General features: G+C 38.3%; 1 protein-coding gene across 1 annotated transcript in view; it reads right to left on the reverse strand.

Moving 5' to 3' along the window:
- Positions 1–18924, reverse strand: part of PIR (pirin) — an 80921-nt gene that overhangs the window by 25709 nt on the left and 36288 nt on the right. Inside the window, exon 6 of the mRNA XM_008154926.3 lies at positions 3730–3814. Within this exon, the coding sequence (XP_008153148.1) occupies positions 3730–3814 (85 nt within the window). The remainder of the gene's footprint in view (positions 1–3729; positions 3815–18924) is intronic.

Here is an 18924-nt window from a genome sequence, read left to right on the forward strand (position 1 = left end):
GCACCAGGCCTCTAGTGAATCTATAAATGGCAAGCTCAAAATGGAATGAGGATGTCACTCCATGCCTTTAGTGGAAAAGGAAAAGATCCGGGAGAGGGTCAAAAAGAGACAAAATGGGAGACATATCTGTAAAACTGTCAATAATAAAAAGAGAAGGGAAGGGAAGGGAAGGGAAGGGAAGGGAAGGGAAGGGAAGGGAAGGGAAGGGAAGGGAAGGGAAGGGAAGGGAAGGGAAGGGAAGGGAAGGGAAGGACTTGGGAAGTGAATGCAGGGAAGAGTTCAAGGTGGAAGAGCAGGGCTCTGAGTCCTCTAGTAGAGGACACAGTTTTTCCTCTCTGAGATTTTACTAGAATAAGTTTTAAGGCCTCTGGAAGTAACACTATTTGCTCATAGCTCACTCACACTTTTTCTCCTTTATTGACCCACTCTCTCAGTCTTCTAAGTTCAGTCTACCATCATTTAGTGAACATTTACCACTCACTGTGGGTAGAGATAGGAAAATGAATAAGGCACAGCCAAATTTTCAAGTCATATAATTTCAGGGAGGGAGGGGTAGATGTAAAAATACATGCTAACAATTTACAACCCCAATTCCATGTGCCTTATCTGGATGGGCTGGCTCTACTAGAGGACTTCTCTCTCTGCTTTGTACTGATGTTAAGCTTCTCTAGTCCTATTTAGCTTGATTTATACTAAAACTCTGCGACAAAACCCATTCCTTCCCTTCCTTAGCTGCTTTTTAAAATTTTCATCATTGAAAATTGTTTAAATTTTTCAAAGTATAAATATCTGTATTGATTTTTCCATTATAAAAAGTAATACACATAACTTGAAAATACAGGTGTGGACAAAAGTAGGTTTATAATTGTGAATGAAATTCTTTTGAGTTAATAAAGCTATCAAAATAATCTGTATGTATTCTTCTGTATGAACAACTGTAAACCCTCTTTTGCCCATGCCTGTATTTTAATACCGTAAAAGTATATGATGTTATCTAAACAAAAAAAAATATTTCTGCAATCTTCATACTTACCCTGACATGAATATTGTGAGTAATTCTGTATTTGTACTTTAAGTTTCTTTTATCTTTTATGCATTATATAGTGTTTGCTTAAAAATGAGAATTAACTCAATGATCTGTTTGGATGCCTTTCCATGTAAAAATTTAGATAAATAACTCATCCTTGGGAAGGAATGCAAAGCATTCCATTGTAAGGACACATCATAATTTATATAAGGTATTAAAAAGTAATGGTTTCTGAATTTGACAGAACCTCAAAGTTTTCACCTGCTCAACTGGGTTTTTATTTGAGATTATTTTGATTGTTCTAATATCATGTCTCCTCTACCCCCTTTGCTTCATTCCTACTCACCCTCCAAGCAGAAAACTAGTCTACACATAATTGCCTGGGTCTGTTTTCTTTCCCTGTTTATTTTCTTACATGATACAAAAGGACCAAACATTTGCTTAAAGGAATGGCCAAGTCAATCTATCAAGTACATTCACCTATTTTTGCCCTGTGAAAAAGTCTTCTATTAGGATATAGAATAACTTCATTAGTAATAACATAATTCATGCTACTAGTTGGAATACATGAGGTTAGAGGGAATGGTATAGGAACAAGGGTGATTTCCTTCCCCTCCCCTTCTTTTTAAAATGTGGACCATCTGCTCTTGCTTCTGTTAAACTTAGATTAATTTCATCAAGCATTGTATCTTAAAGCTACAGCAAAGTATGAGCCAAATTGTTTAAGAACCACCACATTTTATTAGAATTCCTTCTCTGCCTTGCATCAGCAAAGAGTTATCTTGTGAGATTTTTCAAATCCTTCTACACTTTCTTTCCCCACCTCTCCTCCCACTTTTATGTCCTGCACTAGGAATGATAAGATCCCCACATTTTTATTGTGCTGTCAGAGGTCACTGGCCCTAGAGTTTCCTGTCTTCTACAAATGTCCTCTCCAAGCTACTGGCTCTTTGCAGCTGGGAAACTCTTCCCTTTCCTCAGGCAATAAGAAAGAAAATGAGCTGGGATGGGGGTCACATTTTACCTCTGGCCCTGTAGGACAGTTTAATCAGTAACACATTTAAGTCAGAACTCCCTTAGTCAAACATAAAAAATGTAAAACTTTGCTTTTAAATATGTAAATCATTTTCTGTGGCATTTGCTCTCATTTCCATGGAGGTTCCCAATTCTTGCAAAGGTCCCTAGTGAGAGCTTTATTTGGCCTACATTCCTTGGCTTAATCCAGCTCATTTTCCTTCTGCCTCTCAGTCTTAGAGTTCATTAGTTCATTGAATTTTACAACTACTCCTTATACATATATGTGTTTTAGTAAAACAATAACAAAATAACCCAAAATGTGTACATTTACATGCATATATATGTCAGTGTACAAAAGTAAGTGTAGATACATCTGTGATTTCCCCTAGATGTGGTATATATAGAGAAGGTATCACTATGGGCTGATAAGGGAGGAAAAGGGAATGTGGGGATGGGGACTCAAACTCAAAAAAAAAAAAGTTAAAGTATGTATGCTACCACACTTATTGTCATAAAAATTATGTATAAGGGTAGGCATATGTTTAAGTGAATGCCTTAATTTGTGGAGTTTTTTTGTACTTAAAAATAAGCAGAATGAAAAAAAAAACACAAAGAAAATAATGGGTCTGAGGTTGATGACTAATGACCTCAGGTGTAACCATTTTTTTAAAGTGTTCTTTTTTTTAACCTTTATTGTTGAAAATATTATAGATGTCCTCCTTTTTTCCCCCTTGCCCTTTCCACCCATTTCCCTTCCCACCTCAGGCTTTCAATACCCTATTGTCTGTGTTCAAGGGTACTGTATATATGTGTATAAATCCTTTGGTTAATCTCTTCCCACCCACCCCCTCCTCCTTCCCTCTTCCCTCTGAGATCCGGTAGTTTGTTGCATGTTTCCAGGCCTCCCTCTGGTTCTTTTTTTTTTTTTTTAATAAAATTGGCCTGAAGTTCCTGGAAGTTTTCTAATTATTCTTTGTATTTAAATGTCAGCCTAAAGGTAAGTATTCCATAGCAATACTTTTATCAAGAAATGTGTATATTGCCCTAGCTGGTTTGACTCAGTGGATAGAGGACCCTGGGATCTGAAGGGTCCTGGGTTCGATTCCGATCAAGGGCACATGCCCAGTTGTAGGCTCGATCCCCAGTGGGGGGCGTGCAGGAGGCAGTCAATCAATGATTCTCTCTCATCATTGATGTTTCTCTCTCTCTCTCGCTTTCCCTTCCTCTCTGAAATCAATAAAAATATATTTTAAAGAAAGAAATGTGTATATCTCAGTCAAAGTTGTGTGTACCACAATCAAAGATGTGTGTATCTCAATTAGAGATGTGTTTGCTCATAAGTAAGAAGGTCAGAATTTGCCGCCAGGAACACTGAAAGTCAATAGTAGCCAGGAAGTCAGGAGACATGCGTAAAAACACTGCCTTGTCCAGAAAGCCCTTATGTGGCCTTGAATGGTTAGGTCTACCTGTAAAATGAGGGAAGTGGCCCAGAGGGTCCTGCCCTAACATTCTATGATTTTCATAACTTGAAAGGACCCATCAATATTGTCTAGTTTATACATAATTTAACATAAACTAAATTCATAGACCTTTGTGCTGAGGTTCAGAATCAAGAACATTCCAGAGAAAGTACCCTCCCTCCTTTTTTTCCTGCAATGATCACTAAACCCCAGAACCCATCATACCTTTAGGAACAGGCTGGGAATGCTTTGCTCCTTGGTCCAATTTGAAGTCCAAATATAAGGTTGGTGTGCGAGTGTAAATCTTGGACTGAAAAGAAAGGGGAAACCATCAGCATCTTTCCAAGAATAGGGTTCTTCTTTACTTCAACTGGGCCCTTCTAGAGGGCCTGGGGCCTGAATCCATTATGTACAATTCCTCCTTTGGAAGGTGCAGTTAAAGCAGGGTAGGGGGTAGGGGCTGGATAGTTTGCCATTACAACTCCCTCTTAAGGGTCTTGGTCTAAAAGTTAGCCTTTCTGGCTTTACAATATGGGTGACAAGCTATTTCAGGATGGCAGCTATCTCCCAACAGCCATTTCTCAAATATGGTCAGATGTTAATCATTTACTGGCCAGTAGTTGCTCCAAATTTCCACTTGATATCTTTCATCCAACTGTATATTTCTTCCCTAGGTCTCAATAAAGCTATGTGTATTTTGAAATAAAAAAGGGACCTATAAGCATTTTTTATTTGTTCTAACTTGGACCGCGTAGGAAAAAAAAGAAGGTGGTCTACTATTGCTGGCTTGAAAAAGCCATGACTTCAAATGTAAGAAATGCAAACTTTTACAGGATTTTCCATTGTACACAGAGGCTTTGATTCTGGCAACAGTTAAATAGAGTTTGTAATTCAATATGATACCATTCTGAATTACTGGCATAGATTAAAATCCAAGGGATGATCACTGTTGCTATAAACTTGATGATGCCTTATTGTTTATCATAAAGCCCAAGTGCTAGTTTTTTAAACTTAAAATACAAACAAAAAATGAAAAAGCACACAATGCTATATTTGGCAAAGATATAGAGTAATGAACTTTCATACACTACTGGTGGGACTGTAAGTTGGTATAAAACTTTAGAAAACTGCTTGGCAGTATGTAATACAGGTGAATATGTGCATAATCTGTGACCCAGCATGCCAACTCAAAAGTGTATCCCCAACAGAAATATTCACCTAAAGACATGTACACAAATCTTGATAGCGACATTTTCAGTAACAGACAACAACTGGAAATAGTCCAAATGTCTTTAATGATAAAATAAATAATGAATTGTAATATACTTATACAAAGAAATACTACTCAGCAAGGAGGATGAATGAACCCAACCACAAATAACAAGTCAGATAAATCTCACAAGCATAATGCTAAGCACATGAAGGCAAACACAAAAGATAATATACCATATTATTCCATTTCCATAAAGTTCAAAACAAAGCAAAACTAGCCCTGACCAGTGAGGCTCAGTTGGTTGGAGTGTCGTCCCATGCATCAAAAGGTTGTGGGTTCGATTTCAGTCAGGGCGCACACCTAGGTTGTGGGTTTGATCCCCGTCAGGGTACTTATGGGAGGCAGGTGATTGACGTTTCTCTCTCTCTCTCCTTCTCTCTTCTCTCTCTCTCTCTCTCTTCTCTCTTCTCTCTCTCTCTCTCTCTCTCTCTCTCCCCCCCTCCCTCTCCCCCTCCCTCTCCCTCTCCCTCTCCCCTTCTCTACCTCCCTCCCTTACAAAAATCAGTAAACTATCCTCAGGTGAGGATTTAAAAAAAAACAAAACTAGTCTATGTTGCTAAAAGTCAGAAAAGTGGTTACCTTGGGAAGTTTGGTAACTGGATCAGTTTAAAAGGGGGCTTCTGGGGCCTGATAATGTTCTGTTTCTTTTATTTTTATTTTTTACTTTTTTTGTAAAATTTATTTTTATGAAGTTGCAATTTAAATACAGTGAAATGCACAAACCTGAAATATAGTATACAGATTTTTCTTTGCTACATTTTGTTTTTTGCCTATCTTACCTAATAAAAGAGAAACATGCAAATTAACCATCACTCCGCTACACCCACAGCCAATCAGAGTGAGTATGCAAATAAACCCAACAAAGATGGGGGTTAATTTGCATATGCAGGCGCAGAGCTGCCGGGAGGGGCATGAGGCCTGCTATGAGGGGAAGGAGGGCAGCGGAGGGAACTAAGGGAGCCACACTCAGGACAGAAGCGAGGACTTGCTGGCTCCCACAAACTTGCTGGCTCTGGGCGTGCCAGGAGCTGGGACCTGCGGGCTCCTGGGTGGGCCAGGAGTGGGGACATGCTGGCTGCCTGGTGGCCAGGGAGCAGGGACTTGCCAGCTCCCGGGCAGCTGGGAGTGAAGCCAGGGGAAGGAAGGCCTATTCTTGCATGAATATCGTGCAACAGGCCTCTAGTATACCTATATCAAGCCAAAGAAAACTATCACACCAGAAGACTTCCTCATGTCCCTTCTGAGTCACTACCCTCAAAATTAACTTGCAAATTTAAAAAGTCCAACTTTTGAAAAATATGATTGATAGACAATAAATGGGCTATTTCACAGTGTTTGATGCATTTTGATATATATAAACCTCTGAAAACATCAATTAAGATAGTAAGTATATCCCATCACTCTCAGAAGTTTTCTCATGCCTCTTTGTAATCCCTCCATCTCATGCTCCTTATCCCCCAGCAACCATTGCATGCACTTTATTGAATTTTATATAAATGGAATCATATACATGTAATTTTTGGTCTTGCTTAATTTACTCAATAATTATGTTCTGTTTCTTGACTTGGTTTCTGATTTCATGACTGTGTTCACTTGATGAAAATGCTCTGAGCTGTACACTTGATTTGTATACTTGTTTGTGTATATGTTATACCCTGAGTGGCCAGATTATTATGATCTCTGAATGCATAATAATCTTGCCACTCAGTGTGTGTGTGTGTGTGTGTGTGTGTGTGTGTGTATGTATATTAGAGGCCCGGTGCATGAATTCGTGCATGGGTGGGGTCCGGCCAGCCTGGCCAGGGGGAGGAGACATGGGCAGTTGGCCGGCCTGCCTGCTGGTTGAACTCCTGGTCAAGGGGACAATTTGCATATTAGCCTTTTATTATATAGGATATACACTGAGTGGCCAGATTATTATGCATTCAGAGATCATAATAATCTGGCCACTCAGTGTATATACATATATATATAATCTTTATTGTTGAAAGTATTACATAGGTTCCCATTTTTCACCCATTAACCTCTTTCAGCCCACTCCCATCCCTCCCAGGCCCTCACCACCCCATTGTCTGTGTCCACAGGTTTTGCACATATGCATACAAGTTCATTGGTTGATCTCTTCCTGCCCACCCTCCCCTGCCTTCCCTCTTAGGTTCAAGAATCTGTTCATGCTTCTATATCTCTAGATCTATACATTATTCTATATAATAAAAGCCTAATATGCTAAGTGTCTGACCATTCGACTAGTTGCTATGACATGCACTGACCACCAGGGAGCAGATGCTCAGACCACTAGTTAGCTTGCTACTGGGGTCCAGCCAATCAGGACTGGGCAAGATGGGCTGGACACACCCTAGAGCCCTCCCGCGGTCCCTCCCTGGCTGGCCCACCCCAATAGGCCCTGATTGCTCCCCATCAGGACTGGGCTAGATGAGCCAGACATACCCTGGAGTCCTTTTGCGGTCCCTCCTCAGCCCTGATTGTGCACCGGTGGGGTCCCTCAGCCTGGCCTACATCCTCTTGCAATCTGGGACCCCTCAGGGGATATCGGAGAGCCGGTTTCAGCCGGGTCCCTGGGAGATGTTGGAGAGCTGGTTTCAGCCAGATCCCTGCAGGCCAGGCTGAGAAACCCCACCAGTGCATGAATCTGTGCACCAGGCCTCTAGTATTTTAATAAAAGATTACAGTTATTAAAAACATGAATGTGTAAATAGTCCAAAATTATTGGGCTCGGAATTATTTTCTCCTTCATAAAGGCATCATTTTGCAGAGAACAATTATGTAAATTCCAAAAAAAATGGACATTATGGCCTTTTTCATCCAAGGCCAACGCTTGGATGAAAAAAGACATAGTAGGTGTTCGATAAATATTTATTGAATGATGTTTCCTAATGGAAAATCTCATGTATAATAATAAATTTATGTACAGTATACATAGGATATTCATTAATGTTTTGACCTACAAAGAACTTATATGCATATATGCATGTAGCAAAATGCCTTTTTCAGGAAGGGTGATTTGGTATGATTAAAGTGTATATTTGTATATTAAGTTGTATAATAGAGAATTATAAATAATGCTATCAGAAAATTATTCCCTTTCCTATGAATGTTTAATGTACTGGAGCTTTGGGCTTTAAATGGTCTGATAGGTGGTTTTATATGGCCTAGAAGGTCAAGGTGCATCAATACAGCTTCAAAGACAGGAAAGCAAATTCCCTTGTGCATATATAAATGAAACCAGAAAGACCTGTGACATCAAGTGCAGCCTGAGGCCAAAGATTCACAATCAATCTGAAGAGCTTGAAACATATATAACACAAGGGCAGCACCAGCAAGATGTAGGAGCTGATTCTCTAGAATCATTAGGTGTGTAAGGCACCATATGGAAAGAATCTGGTTTTGTCTAATGAAGCCTTCTCAAATTACCTCTAAGAAGATCAAGGGTAAATGTCACATAATATCAGATGACTCCTCTATATGAGCAATATTTTGTTCTCTTCCAGAAAAAGAACCCCTATTTGGTTTAAAGGTCATCTCACATAGCAAAATTTTTACTGATACAATGCCTATGGCAGGAGAAACAAAGGAAAAAATAAACGAATGGGACTACATCAAAGTAAAAAGCTTCTGCACAGCAAAAGAAACCATCAACAAAATGAAAAGGGAACCCAATGTATGGGAGAACATATTTGCTAATAATATAGCTGATAAGGAGTTAATTTCCAAAATATATAAAGTACTCATACAACTCAACAAAAGGAAGACAAACAATCCAATCAAAAATGGGCAGAGGACCTGAATAGACACTTCTCCAAAGAGGACATACAAATGTCCAAGACACATATGAAAAAATGCTCAATGTCACTAATCATCAGAGGGATGCAAATTAAAACAACAATGATATTCCACCTCACACCTGCCAGAATGGCTACCATCAGTAAATCAACAATCAAGTGCTGGCGAGGATGTGGAGAAGAAGGAACCCTAGTACATTGCTGGTGGGAATGCAGCTTGGAACAGCCACTATGGAAAACAGAGTGGAGTTTCCTGAAAAAATTAAAAATGGATCTGCCATTTGACCCAGTGATTCCCACTTCTGGGAATATATCCTAAGAAGCCAGAAACACCAATCAGAAAGATTATATGCACCCCTATGTTCATAGCAGCTCAATTTACAATAGCTAAGATCTGAAAACAGCCCATCAGTAGATGAGTGGATAAAAAAGCTGTGGTACATTTACACAATGGAATACTATGCAAACTGTAAAAAAGAAGGATCTCTTACCCTTTGAGACAGTATGGAGGGGCTTAGAAAGTATTATGCTAAGTGAAATAAGCCAAGACAAGTATCACATGGTATTGCTTATATGTGGAACCAAATGAACAAAATAAACTGACAAACAAAATAGATCCAAAGACATGGAAGCATGCAACAGACTAATGATTCTCAGAGGGAAGGTGAGGGAGGGAAGAGATCAACCAAAGAACTTATATGCATACATGCATAACCCATGGACATAGACAATAGTGGGGTGAAGGCCTGGTGAGGGGTCAGGACTGGGGAAGAGGAGTGTCAATGGGGAAAAAAAGGTGACATCTGTAATACTTTCAAAAACAAAGATAATTTTTTTTAAACTTAAGAAAACACATATATAAATGTCTTTCCTAACCTCTGCCTCAGTGGCAGATGCAGCATCCCTGCCTCCAACAGAGATTAATCACAAAGAGGTTCTTTAATTTTTACTAATGTTCTCCCAGAATGCAGTCATAAAAATAATCTTGACCTGGAAACCAAGTCTTTGATGCTAGGATTGCTTTTCCTGCTGACTAGCGAAAAACTTTTCTTCTTCTGGGCTTAGTTCACTCATCTGAAAATCTCATCTTGAGACTCACTAATGTTAAAGTCTTTCTCTGATTCTAAAATTCTGAATCAGAAAATTAATGTTTTCCTCCACATTTTCATTTTTAAAATTCTCTTCTGACTTCTCAGACTAGAGCTATAGAAAAGTGAGGAGGGCTTCTAGGCCTATTCTTGCCCTCAAACTCAGTCATCAATCTTTTTTTTTTAAATATATTTTTTACTGATTTTTTACAGAGAGGAAGAGAGAGGGATAGAGAGTTAGAAACATGGATGAGAAAGAAACATCGATCAGCTGCCTCCTGCACACCTCCTACTGGGGATGTGCCCGCAACCAAGGTACATGCCCTTGACCGGAATCGAACCTGGGACCTTTCAGTCCGCAGGCCGACGCTCTATCCACTGAGCCAAACCAGTTAGGGCTCAGTCATCAATCTTGCTGTCTGGGCTAGCTTTTACTTTTCTTCCTGCCTCTAATTTCTCAACCTCATTTGTGTTGTCCAAAAAATAGTAACTTATCTCTTTAAGGCTGCAACTACATAGATACACGTGTATGTGCGCAAAACACACAGAATTCAGTACTTATTTATTCATTCATAAATTTTAAACAGAAACCAATTAGAGACATTACAACATTACAAAGCCACAAATATATTCTATTGTCTTTCAGTATGAAAAGGACTAAAGGGAAACTTTTAATTTATTTTGAAGGTGTTTTTCATCACCTTGTTAACCTAAATAGAATTCTGATTCTAATACCCTTTTTATATTGAAAATCAGATTATTGAAGATTTCAATATAACACATGTCTTGAATAATCAACTCCCCCAAACCTAAAAGTACATTATTCTATTTCAATTAATCAATAATGTGATAAAATTCTCAAACACACATAATTTTTGAAAAGCAGGTAGATTTGGGGTTTTTTTTTTTAGTTTTTATCTTCCATGGTAACTCTGTTGAAATAGCAAATATAAATTATATTTAACTCAAGGATGATAAATCAGCTTCAAATACAGTTTAAGCAAGCCTGGATTTAATTTTTCTATTACACACTGCTGATTTGCAAAAATAAAGAAATATCACCAATAGGCACATTCTTTTCTATGTTCTGTTTTTTTTATGTATAGTATTAAACTATTAATAAACCTTCATAATACAATGAGAACTTAATGAAATAAATCATTTTTGGTAAAATCTTAGCTATGTATCTATTTCCATAGGATTAAAATAAATTGGTCCAGTCTAACCTAAAGTAAAACATTCCTCTACAGATGTTTCAGCATGAACAAAACTAACACCTTTCCATCACTGAAATTTTCCTCTTCCTTTTCTCTATTTTGGTCCTGATTAATAGTGTTGGCACAGGTACTAAAATCCAAAGCTATTCCTCCTTTGTCTTTATTCTCATTTCATAATTCTCTGTTAAAAGTATTTAGAAAACTTATCTTTAAATGAGTTAGTCTGTATGTGAAAAACCTATTGGATTAAAATCTTAAAGTTCAAATATCAAGCAGGCAAAGTTTCTAGAAGGTAAATAACTCTTCATAAGAGGTTAGGGGTAAATTTTGGCTAACCAACAACAGGAGTACTACCAAACCCATACAAATCTTGTCTCTTGTTCTCTATAAATATGTCAGAATTAAACCTTTAATGACCCAAAGACACCACTCCAATAATGACCACAAAACAACCAAGACCAAACAGGGTCTACAAAACCACTTCCTTCCGAACCCCAACTACCTTCATCTTTTATCCTTCAAAGGCTTCCCGCTTACCCTGGCTTTTGGCATGATACCCCTGTCAAGCTTGCTTCCTTCCTGATTTTATCTGTAAATGTGATCTTAATTAGGAGATCAAATCACTTCCACATGGAAGGAATCTGGCTTGCAAAGGTCTTCCCAGAGCATGCTACAGTTGATTGCTATGTGTGAGAGTGGCAAAGGAAATGTCTTTCATCTTGCCACAGCTACTTTCACAATTAACTGCCACCCATTTTTCCCTGAATGCTGCTAATTTTGCCACCATGCTGGTCTTCCTTCCCTAAAAGCAAGTGGCAGCAATTTGTTACATATCAGAGCTGTAATAAAAGCTTTTACATTTCTTTTGGGGAACAATTTCAAAGACCCTTTATGACATAATGATTTTTCAGAAAATGCACTCAAATTCTCAATCTTACTATACTATGTTACTTAAGCAAATTATTCTAAGTAACTATACTAACAAGTGTAAATCTTCAATATCCAGTAAGAAAGAGAAAGAGTGTTTCTACCTATTCCTGGCTGCTCACCCTCATGTTGACTCATGCCCTTAATGTTGAATGTTGTTTTAAGTTTTTTTCTTTTTGTATGATTGCTAACTTTTGATGAATATCTTTACAGATAAATCTTTGACTACATTTCTATTTCTTTTTCTTCACAGTGAAAGTTTTAACTGTAGACATTTTAAGGGCTCTTGATATATCTGTAGGTTTCTGACTAAATGCAATGTGACCAAAAGCAAACTCGTCAACATGATCATGTGCATAAACAGCAATTTTGCTGAACATGTTTACTAGTAGTCATTGGTTTTTCTAGACTTGTTAATTTTGCTCACCACAGGCAGTTTTCAACTTAGTATGTGCTCTACAAATTTTCTCTCGTATAACTCCCTATTGCTAGCAAGTTAACTCATTCCAACAATTCCCCTGTTGTTGCCCATTTAGATTTTTTCCAATATATGTTTGCCACAAACATCGAAAGGGTTAATTGCTGGGAAAAAAAGGTAAAAAAATATCTGGGAATCTGAAAAAACAAACAAACAAAAAAAAAAAACAACGGGCAAAAAGAAAAAAATAAGGAAAAAGCTTAACCTGAAAATGTTTAAAGGCACCAACTCCATAGTACAAATAGCAATGCTTGAACAACCATTGTCTAGCAGTATTTGTTTTTGAACAAAAATTTGTTTTAGTAAATTGTTATACTGACTTGCTTTCATCCAAATTGTTTTTTGTCAAATCACTTGGTAACTATCTGTAAATAGCACCTATCTCATCAAAATGTTGACCATCTAATATTTTTAATCTTATCTAATTTAAGAAGCAGAAGTTGATATCTCCTTACTCTTTTAATTTGACTATCACTTTAGGTGACAATACTAATTTTAATTTACCAAATACTATTAAACATTATTAATATAAAACAATATCTAAATATATATAGGGCTTAGTACCTAGCAGGTACAATTCTAGGTGCTTCATGTATATTAATTAGGCTACTTGTGTTTCCCTTTTTATAAACGATCTTCTCATTAACCTATTTAAGTTTTTATTAATTATTAATTAGCTCCCTCATTTGAGAAATACTGATAGAGAGCCTGTAGTGTGCTAGTCATTGAATATGTATATTGGTGAATAAAAGATCTGGTCAGACTTTGTGGTGTTTACTTTCTCATGAGGTAGACAATTAACAAAATAAATATAAAATTATACAGACTGTAAAAGAAGTAGAGTACAGAGAGAGAAAATCAAATGGGTAATAGAAAGCCTCAAATGAGAAGAGGTGGGGGTAAGAGGTTTCTGGGCAGAAAAGAGCACAGCAGATACAAAGGCCTGGAGGCAATAAAGAGCTTGGAGGAATCAGGAACTGAGTGGAGAACAATATGTAGACACAAAGAAGTTGCTGGAGAGAATGGCATGAGTTCAAAGAATTAGAAAAAACTCACTCAGGTGTAAGTCAGAGTAAGGTATTTAGGATTTCTTTAAAGTTCAATGACAACATGTTGACCCAAATTTATCTTAAAGAGATGTCTTGAGCTACTACTATGTGGAGAACTGGAAAGGAGTAAAAATAGGAGAGGAGCCCCCTGAAGAGGCTGTTGCAGTGAGCTTGGCCAGGGTTGGACAGGGAGAGAGATAAATTTAAAATCTATTTTGGAAATAGAGTTTTACTAATAGACTGGATGTGGGTCAGGGTGGAGAAGGACTAAGGATGACCACCATGTTTTAAATTTGAGCAACAAGTGATGGTGCCATTCATTCATTAAAATGGAGAACACCAAAAGGAAAACAAGTTTTCATTTGTTTGTTGTCAAGACAGGTGGGGGTAGGGAAAAACAAGACTTCAACTTTTGCTATGTAACATTTGACATGCCTGGGGACCATGCAAATGGAGATGTCAAGCAGAGTACACAGAGCTCAGAGGTTAGACTTGTCCTGTGAATATAAATGTGGGAGTTACAAGACTATAAATAGCATATAAATCCATGGAATGACACTGCTTGTGGGAATGCAGACTGGTGCAGCCACTATGGAAAATAGTATGGAGTTTCCTCAAAAAAATAATGGAGCTGCCATTTGACCCAGTGATCCCACTTCTAGGAATATAGCCTAAGAAACCCAAAACACCAATCAGAAAGGATATATGCACCCCTATGTTCATAGCAGCACAATTTACAATAGCTAAGATCTGGAAACAGCCCAAGTTCCCATCAGTAGATGAGTGGATAACAAAGCTGTGGTACATTTACAACATGGGATACTATGCAGCTATAAATCCATGAAATGGATAAGGTCACCTAGGGAGATGATGTTTAATGACAGAGAAGTGGACTCAGGACTGAGATCCAAGGAACTTGAGCATTTTAGGGGTCTGGTAGAGGGAAAGGTACCTACATGAGAAAAGAAACTGAGGAGTAAGGAGCATCCAGAGACACAAGAATGCATTATCTCAGAGGCCAAAGTGAGGAGGGGGAAGCGTTCAACCCACGGAAAGGAAGATTTAACTTTAGGGCGATAAAAAAAGACCTCTGGGTTTGGCCACATGGAAGTGAGTGGTGACTCAGTGCACTGATGAGGGTGGAGATCAGGTTGAGAGTATTGGGGAAGTGGAGATATGTGCAGACAAATCGTCTGTGAAGTACGACTCTATGAGGGAGTAGAGAATCTGGGGGTTGTGGGGTCAATGGACTGGGAGCTTCTCTTATCAATTTATATGAGATATGTTTTTTAAATAAAGAAAGGTTATTAGTTTTTAATAATATCTGTTATAAAAATCTCCCAGTTTGTTCTTGGCCTTTAATCGCATTGATGGCAGTTCTAATATGGGACAGATCTATCAATCTTTTCTTTTCAATGCTTTTAAACTTAGAAAGTCTTTCTCCATCCAAAGATGAAATTAAATATTTGCCTATATTTTTCTAGTTCAACATTTTAAGCAGTTTATTATTTGATCTATGCCATATCTATATTACTATTAGGTGTGAGATCATGAGCTAAACTGGTTTCTTTTTATAAATGGTTAACCAGTTGTCCCAGTTAATGGTTAACCAGTTGTCCCAGTTAACTGATGATAATATTCTTTATCATTATTAAGTTTGCATATACAGTTGGGTCTATTTCAGGTAGGTTCTGTTCCTATCAACCACAAGGAAAAGCCTCAATGGAGAAAACGTCCCTAACTAGTTCAGGAACCCCCAACTAACAGAGGAAGATGTATGCCATAAGGAATTCTTGTCATCATCTAGTACTTCTCCCACAGGGCTTCCCAATCTCGTTGTCTTCTTCCATCACTTTCCCACTCTTAGTCTGCTGAGCTTTGCACTAGGGAAAAAAACCAAACACAGAACATTTTCTCTACCACTTATACCTTTACACACTCAGGAAACTCACTACCACACCTCTTTGGCCCCTGTGTGAAGAACCATACCTTCCTCTTTTTCCTGGAGATCTTAAGGAAGTGAAAAGTTGATTTACCACATTATTTAAATCAAATTTGCAACTCTCATTGTTTAAAATAGGCTGATGGTCTTCAACAAAATGATGTCTTCTGTCCACCATCCAAAGCACTCTGATTTCTGAATTCTTGGTTATTTTAAAGAATTCTGATAAGGAGTGGGAGAGATTAGTTTCCGTCCCCAGTGCCAAAGGTATCGTGGGAAGGATTAAAACCCTGTAATCATATTTTGACATATACATGAAGTGCTACATAAAGAGAAAACAAGAAACTCTTAGGCAAAATGCCAATGGCTCTGTATAGGGTGAGAGTTAGAGAGGGCCAGACAACATTTTTAACTTTTGTGAACAATAATGATTGTGAAAAATCTTGAGCATCAAACTGTGCAGCTAAACAAGAATTTTGGACATAGCCAAAGTATCCTGCAGTCTATTCTCTACAGCATCCTTTTCAAGCAGCACTTTAAGCAACGGTAATACTCTCATCCCTCTCCTCTCACCTTTTGTTTTTTACGGGAGTAGTAGTGAGGGTAGGAAAGCTAAAGGGGAAGAGAATTTCACAGTCCTGAAATTTAACCACAGACATGTAAATTGTGAAACTGGACTTGGATTTCTTCACCCTTTGAGTCAGCATTCTTGAACAAAATTGGCTTACAAATGTTCTAATTTTTTGAAAATTGAAAACAGAGAGCATATGCTCATCTCTTACATGACCAATCCATCTATAATCCTACAAAGGCAACAGTACAATAAAACCACAAATGATCCCCGAATATGACAACAGGGAGCCTTCCTATCCCTTATCACCCAAGCATGGGTAAGGTATTCCAAGGTGAGTCAGCAAATCTATTAACCAATGCTAGAATATTCTTCACCAGGCTTTATAACATTTTTAATTTCTATTAGTTACATTTGGTATTTACTAAGATATTTTTATGAGTTCTTGCAAGAAAGTGCATCAAGATGAGAAACTATTTGGCAAAGTTAAGATTTGATAGCGCTCTGGGGACTGATAACTTTATGTAGATATGATTAAGGGGGAATTTATTATGGCACAGGGCTTCTCCTATGTAATCATTTGCATGACATTGTGACATGGTCAGAGGTGTGTGCTTTTACAGACATGAAGGTACCCTTTTGACATAGAGAGAGAGGTTCATTCAGAAACTTCCTTCCATAAAAATGAACTATGGTATTCCCAAACTAAATGGTGTGATAAGGCAAGGGTATTATGTAAATAAAATGGGAAAAAATTAAAAACCTGAGTGTGGGTCTAGGTTCCTTCTACAATGAACTGTCTGACCTTGGGGAAGACTTTTTTGCTTAGCTGGGTTGCAGCGTCCTCATCTGCAAACTGTTGGAATTGGAGAGCTGACCTCTCACGTCTATTGCTGCCAGGCATTCTGATTCCAATAGAAGTTCCAGAAGAAAAAGGAAGAGTAGTTCTTGTTCAGCTCTGAACAGCATCTCATACTATTAATTCTAGACTCATGCTGCTCTAAGGACTTCGTTTAGATATTAATAACCTGCCCATTACAGCAATGGAAGAAGTAAATGAACGGAATGTTTCTGTCCAGCTAAATCTTCTGATGGGCTGGAGACCTATGGAAGGGTCAGTACCAGCCTCCAAGCTGGGACAAAATGGTTCGGGAATTCCTGGGCAAGCCAGAAGTGGTCAGCTCCTGAGCAAAATTACAGATGGGTCAATAATGTCCACCGAACCCTTCAATATCTATCTCTCCTCTCAGGCCCTCTCTGTCTTTTAAGTTTATGTGGATAAAAACCTGCTCTTAGCAGGAAATCTGATTTATATTGAGCTGTGCCAAGCTGGTAGTGACCTATATGAGCTTGTGTTTAAGAGCACAAACTGTGCAGCGGGCATCTCATTAGAATGCCTCAGTTCCCTCCAACATTAGGTTGAGAAATCAATTGGAGACATTTTATGTGCCTCCTCAGAGTCTCTCAGCTTCCCTAGCTCCTGAATTCTTGGCCACTTATGGAGACCCCTGGGTTCCATCACTGTTGTCATCCCTAGCAGCCTTGGCCTCTTCCTGACTGCCAAATTCGGAATGGCATTGATTGCCCACTGTAGTGGGAGATACAGCAGCTCCAGAGCTCCTGGGCTTGACCTGATACCCTTGGTCGGCAAACTGCAGCTCGCGAGCCACATGCGGCTCTTTGGCCTCTTGAGTGTTGCTCTTCCACAAAATACCACGGCCTGGGCGAGTCTATTTTTAAGTGGCGTTAGAAGAAGTTTAAATTTAAAAAATGTGGCTCTCAAAAGAAATTTCAATCGCTGTACTGTTGATATTTGGCTCTGTTGACTAAAGAGTTTGCCGACCACTGTGATAGACCTACTGATGCTCTGGATCCACACCCAGACTGGAATGAAGATCCAAGCCACAGGATGTGGGATGTGGCCTCCTCAGAGGCTGCCTCAAGGGGCTAGGTATCACAACTCAGAAGGGCACAAAATTAGCTCCCAGGAGGCACACTTTGCCCAAAAAAGAATGGAAGATGTGAGACGACAGAAAAATTCTTCCTCTTTCTTTCTCCATTAGGAAGTCTTTAGGTCCAGTTTTCTGAACAGGTATTCTGCACCAGCAAAGCAAGTATCTGCCTCACTTCCCTTCTCCCTCACTCTCACTGCCCTGGGATTGTACATAAGACCTGTTTTCCAGAGAACCCGTATTAAATAAGGAGTAAAAGAACGAATACATGTCAAGCACTCAGGACATCACTGCTCCATATAGTTATCACTAGCCATATGAGACTACTGAGCACATGAAATATGGCCAGTGTGAACTGAGATGTATTTTAAGTGTAAACTGGATTTCAAAATTTTGGTACAAAATATCTCATTATATTTGTATACTGATATATGTTGAAATGGTATTTTGAATAATTGGGTTAAAGCATATTGTTAGAATTAATTTCTTTTTACTTTACTTTTTTAATGTGTCGACTGAAAATTTTAAATTACATATTGGTCCCATAATATTTTCATTGGACAGCTCTGGGCTTAGAACTTAGTAACCTGTGAGCCCACAAGAGATATTAGCCATTTTCATTTCCCTTCCTAAGAAGTTCTAGACATTTGCTATCAGTAAAGACTAATAATAAAAGGGAATGTGGGAACAGAAAGGGAGACAGATAGGAAAAAGGAAATATTTGTTAAGTACCCTATATGTCCGTAGGCACATTATATAACATACAAATAACTCAAACACTACTTGTTATTATCCCTATCGAGCAGATAAATAAAGGCTCAAAAATTATTTTCCTAAGGTCTCAGAGGTATTAAACAACAGAGCTAAAATTTGGACCCAGGTCTGGTCTACTTGACTCCACAGTACATGTAATATTCAATGTATCATACTGTCAAAGGATTGACTCTCTGATGGTACAGTTTTGATAATGTAATAGATTTTTCAGCTTGTGTTAGGGCTTCCTTTACCTGTCCAGAGGAGCAGAATTCTTAATTAAGCTTCAAGTAATAAGAATTATATCTGACACCAAATTTTCTCACTACATTTTAGTGTGAGTTTGACCCAATTGTTTAAAAGCTACATG

The sequence above is a fragment of the Eptesicus fuscus genome, chromosome 1 (genome assembly GCF_027574615.1).
Source record: "Eptesicus fuscus isolate TK198812 chromosome 1, DD_ASM_mEF_20220401, whole genome shotgun sequence".
NCBI classification, from domain to species: Eukaryota; Metazoa; Chordata; class Mammalia; order Chiroptera; family Vespertilionidae; genus Eptesicus; species Eptesicus fuscus.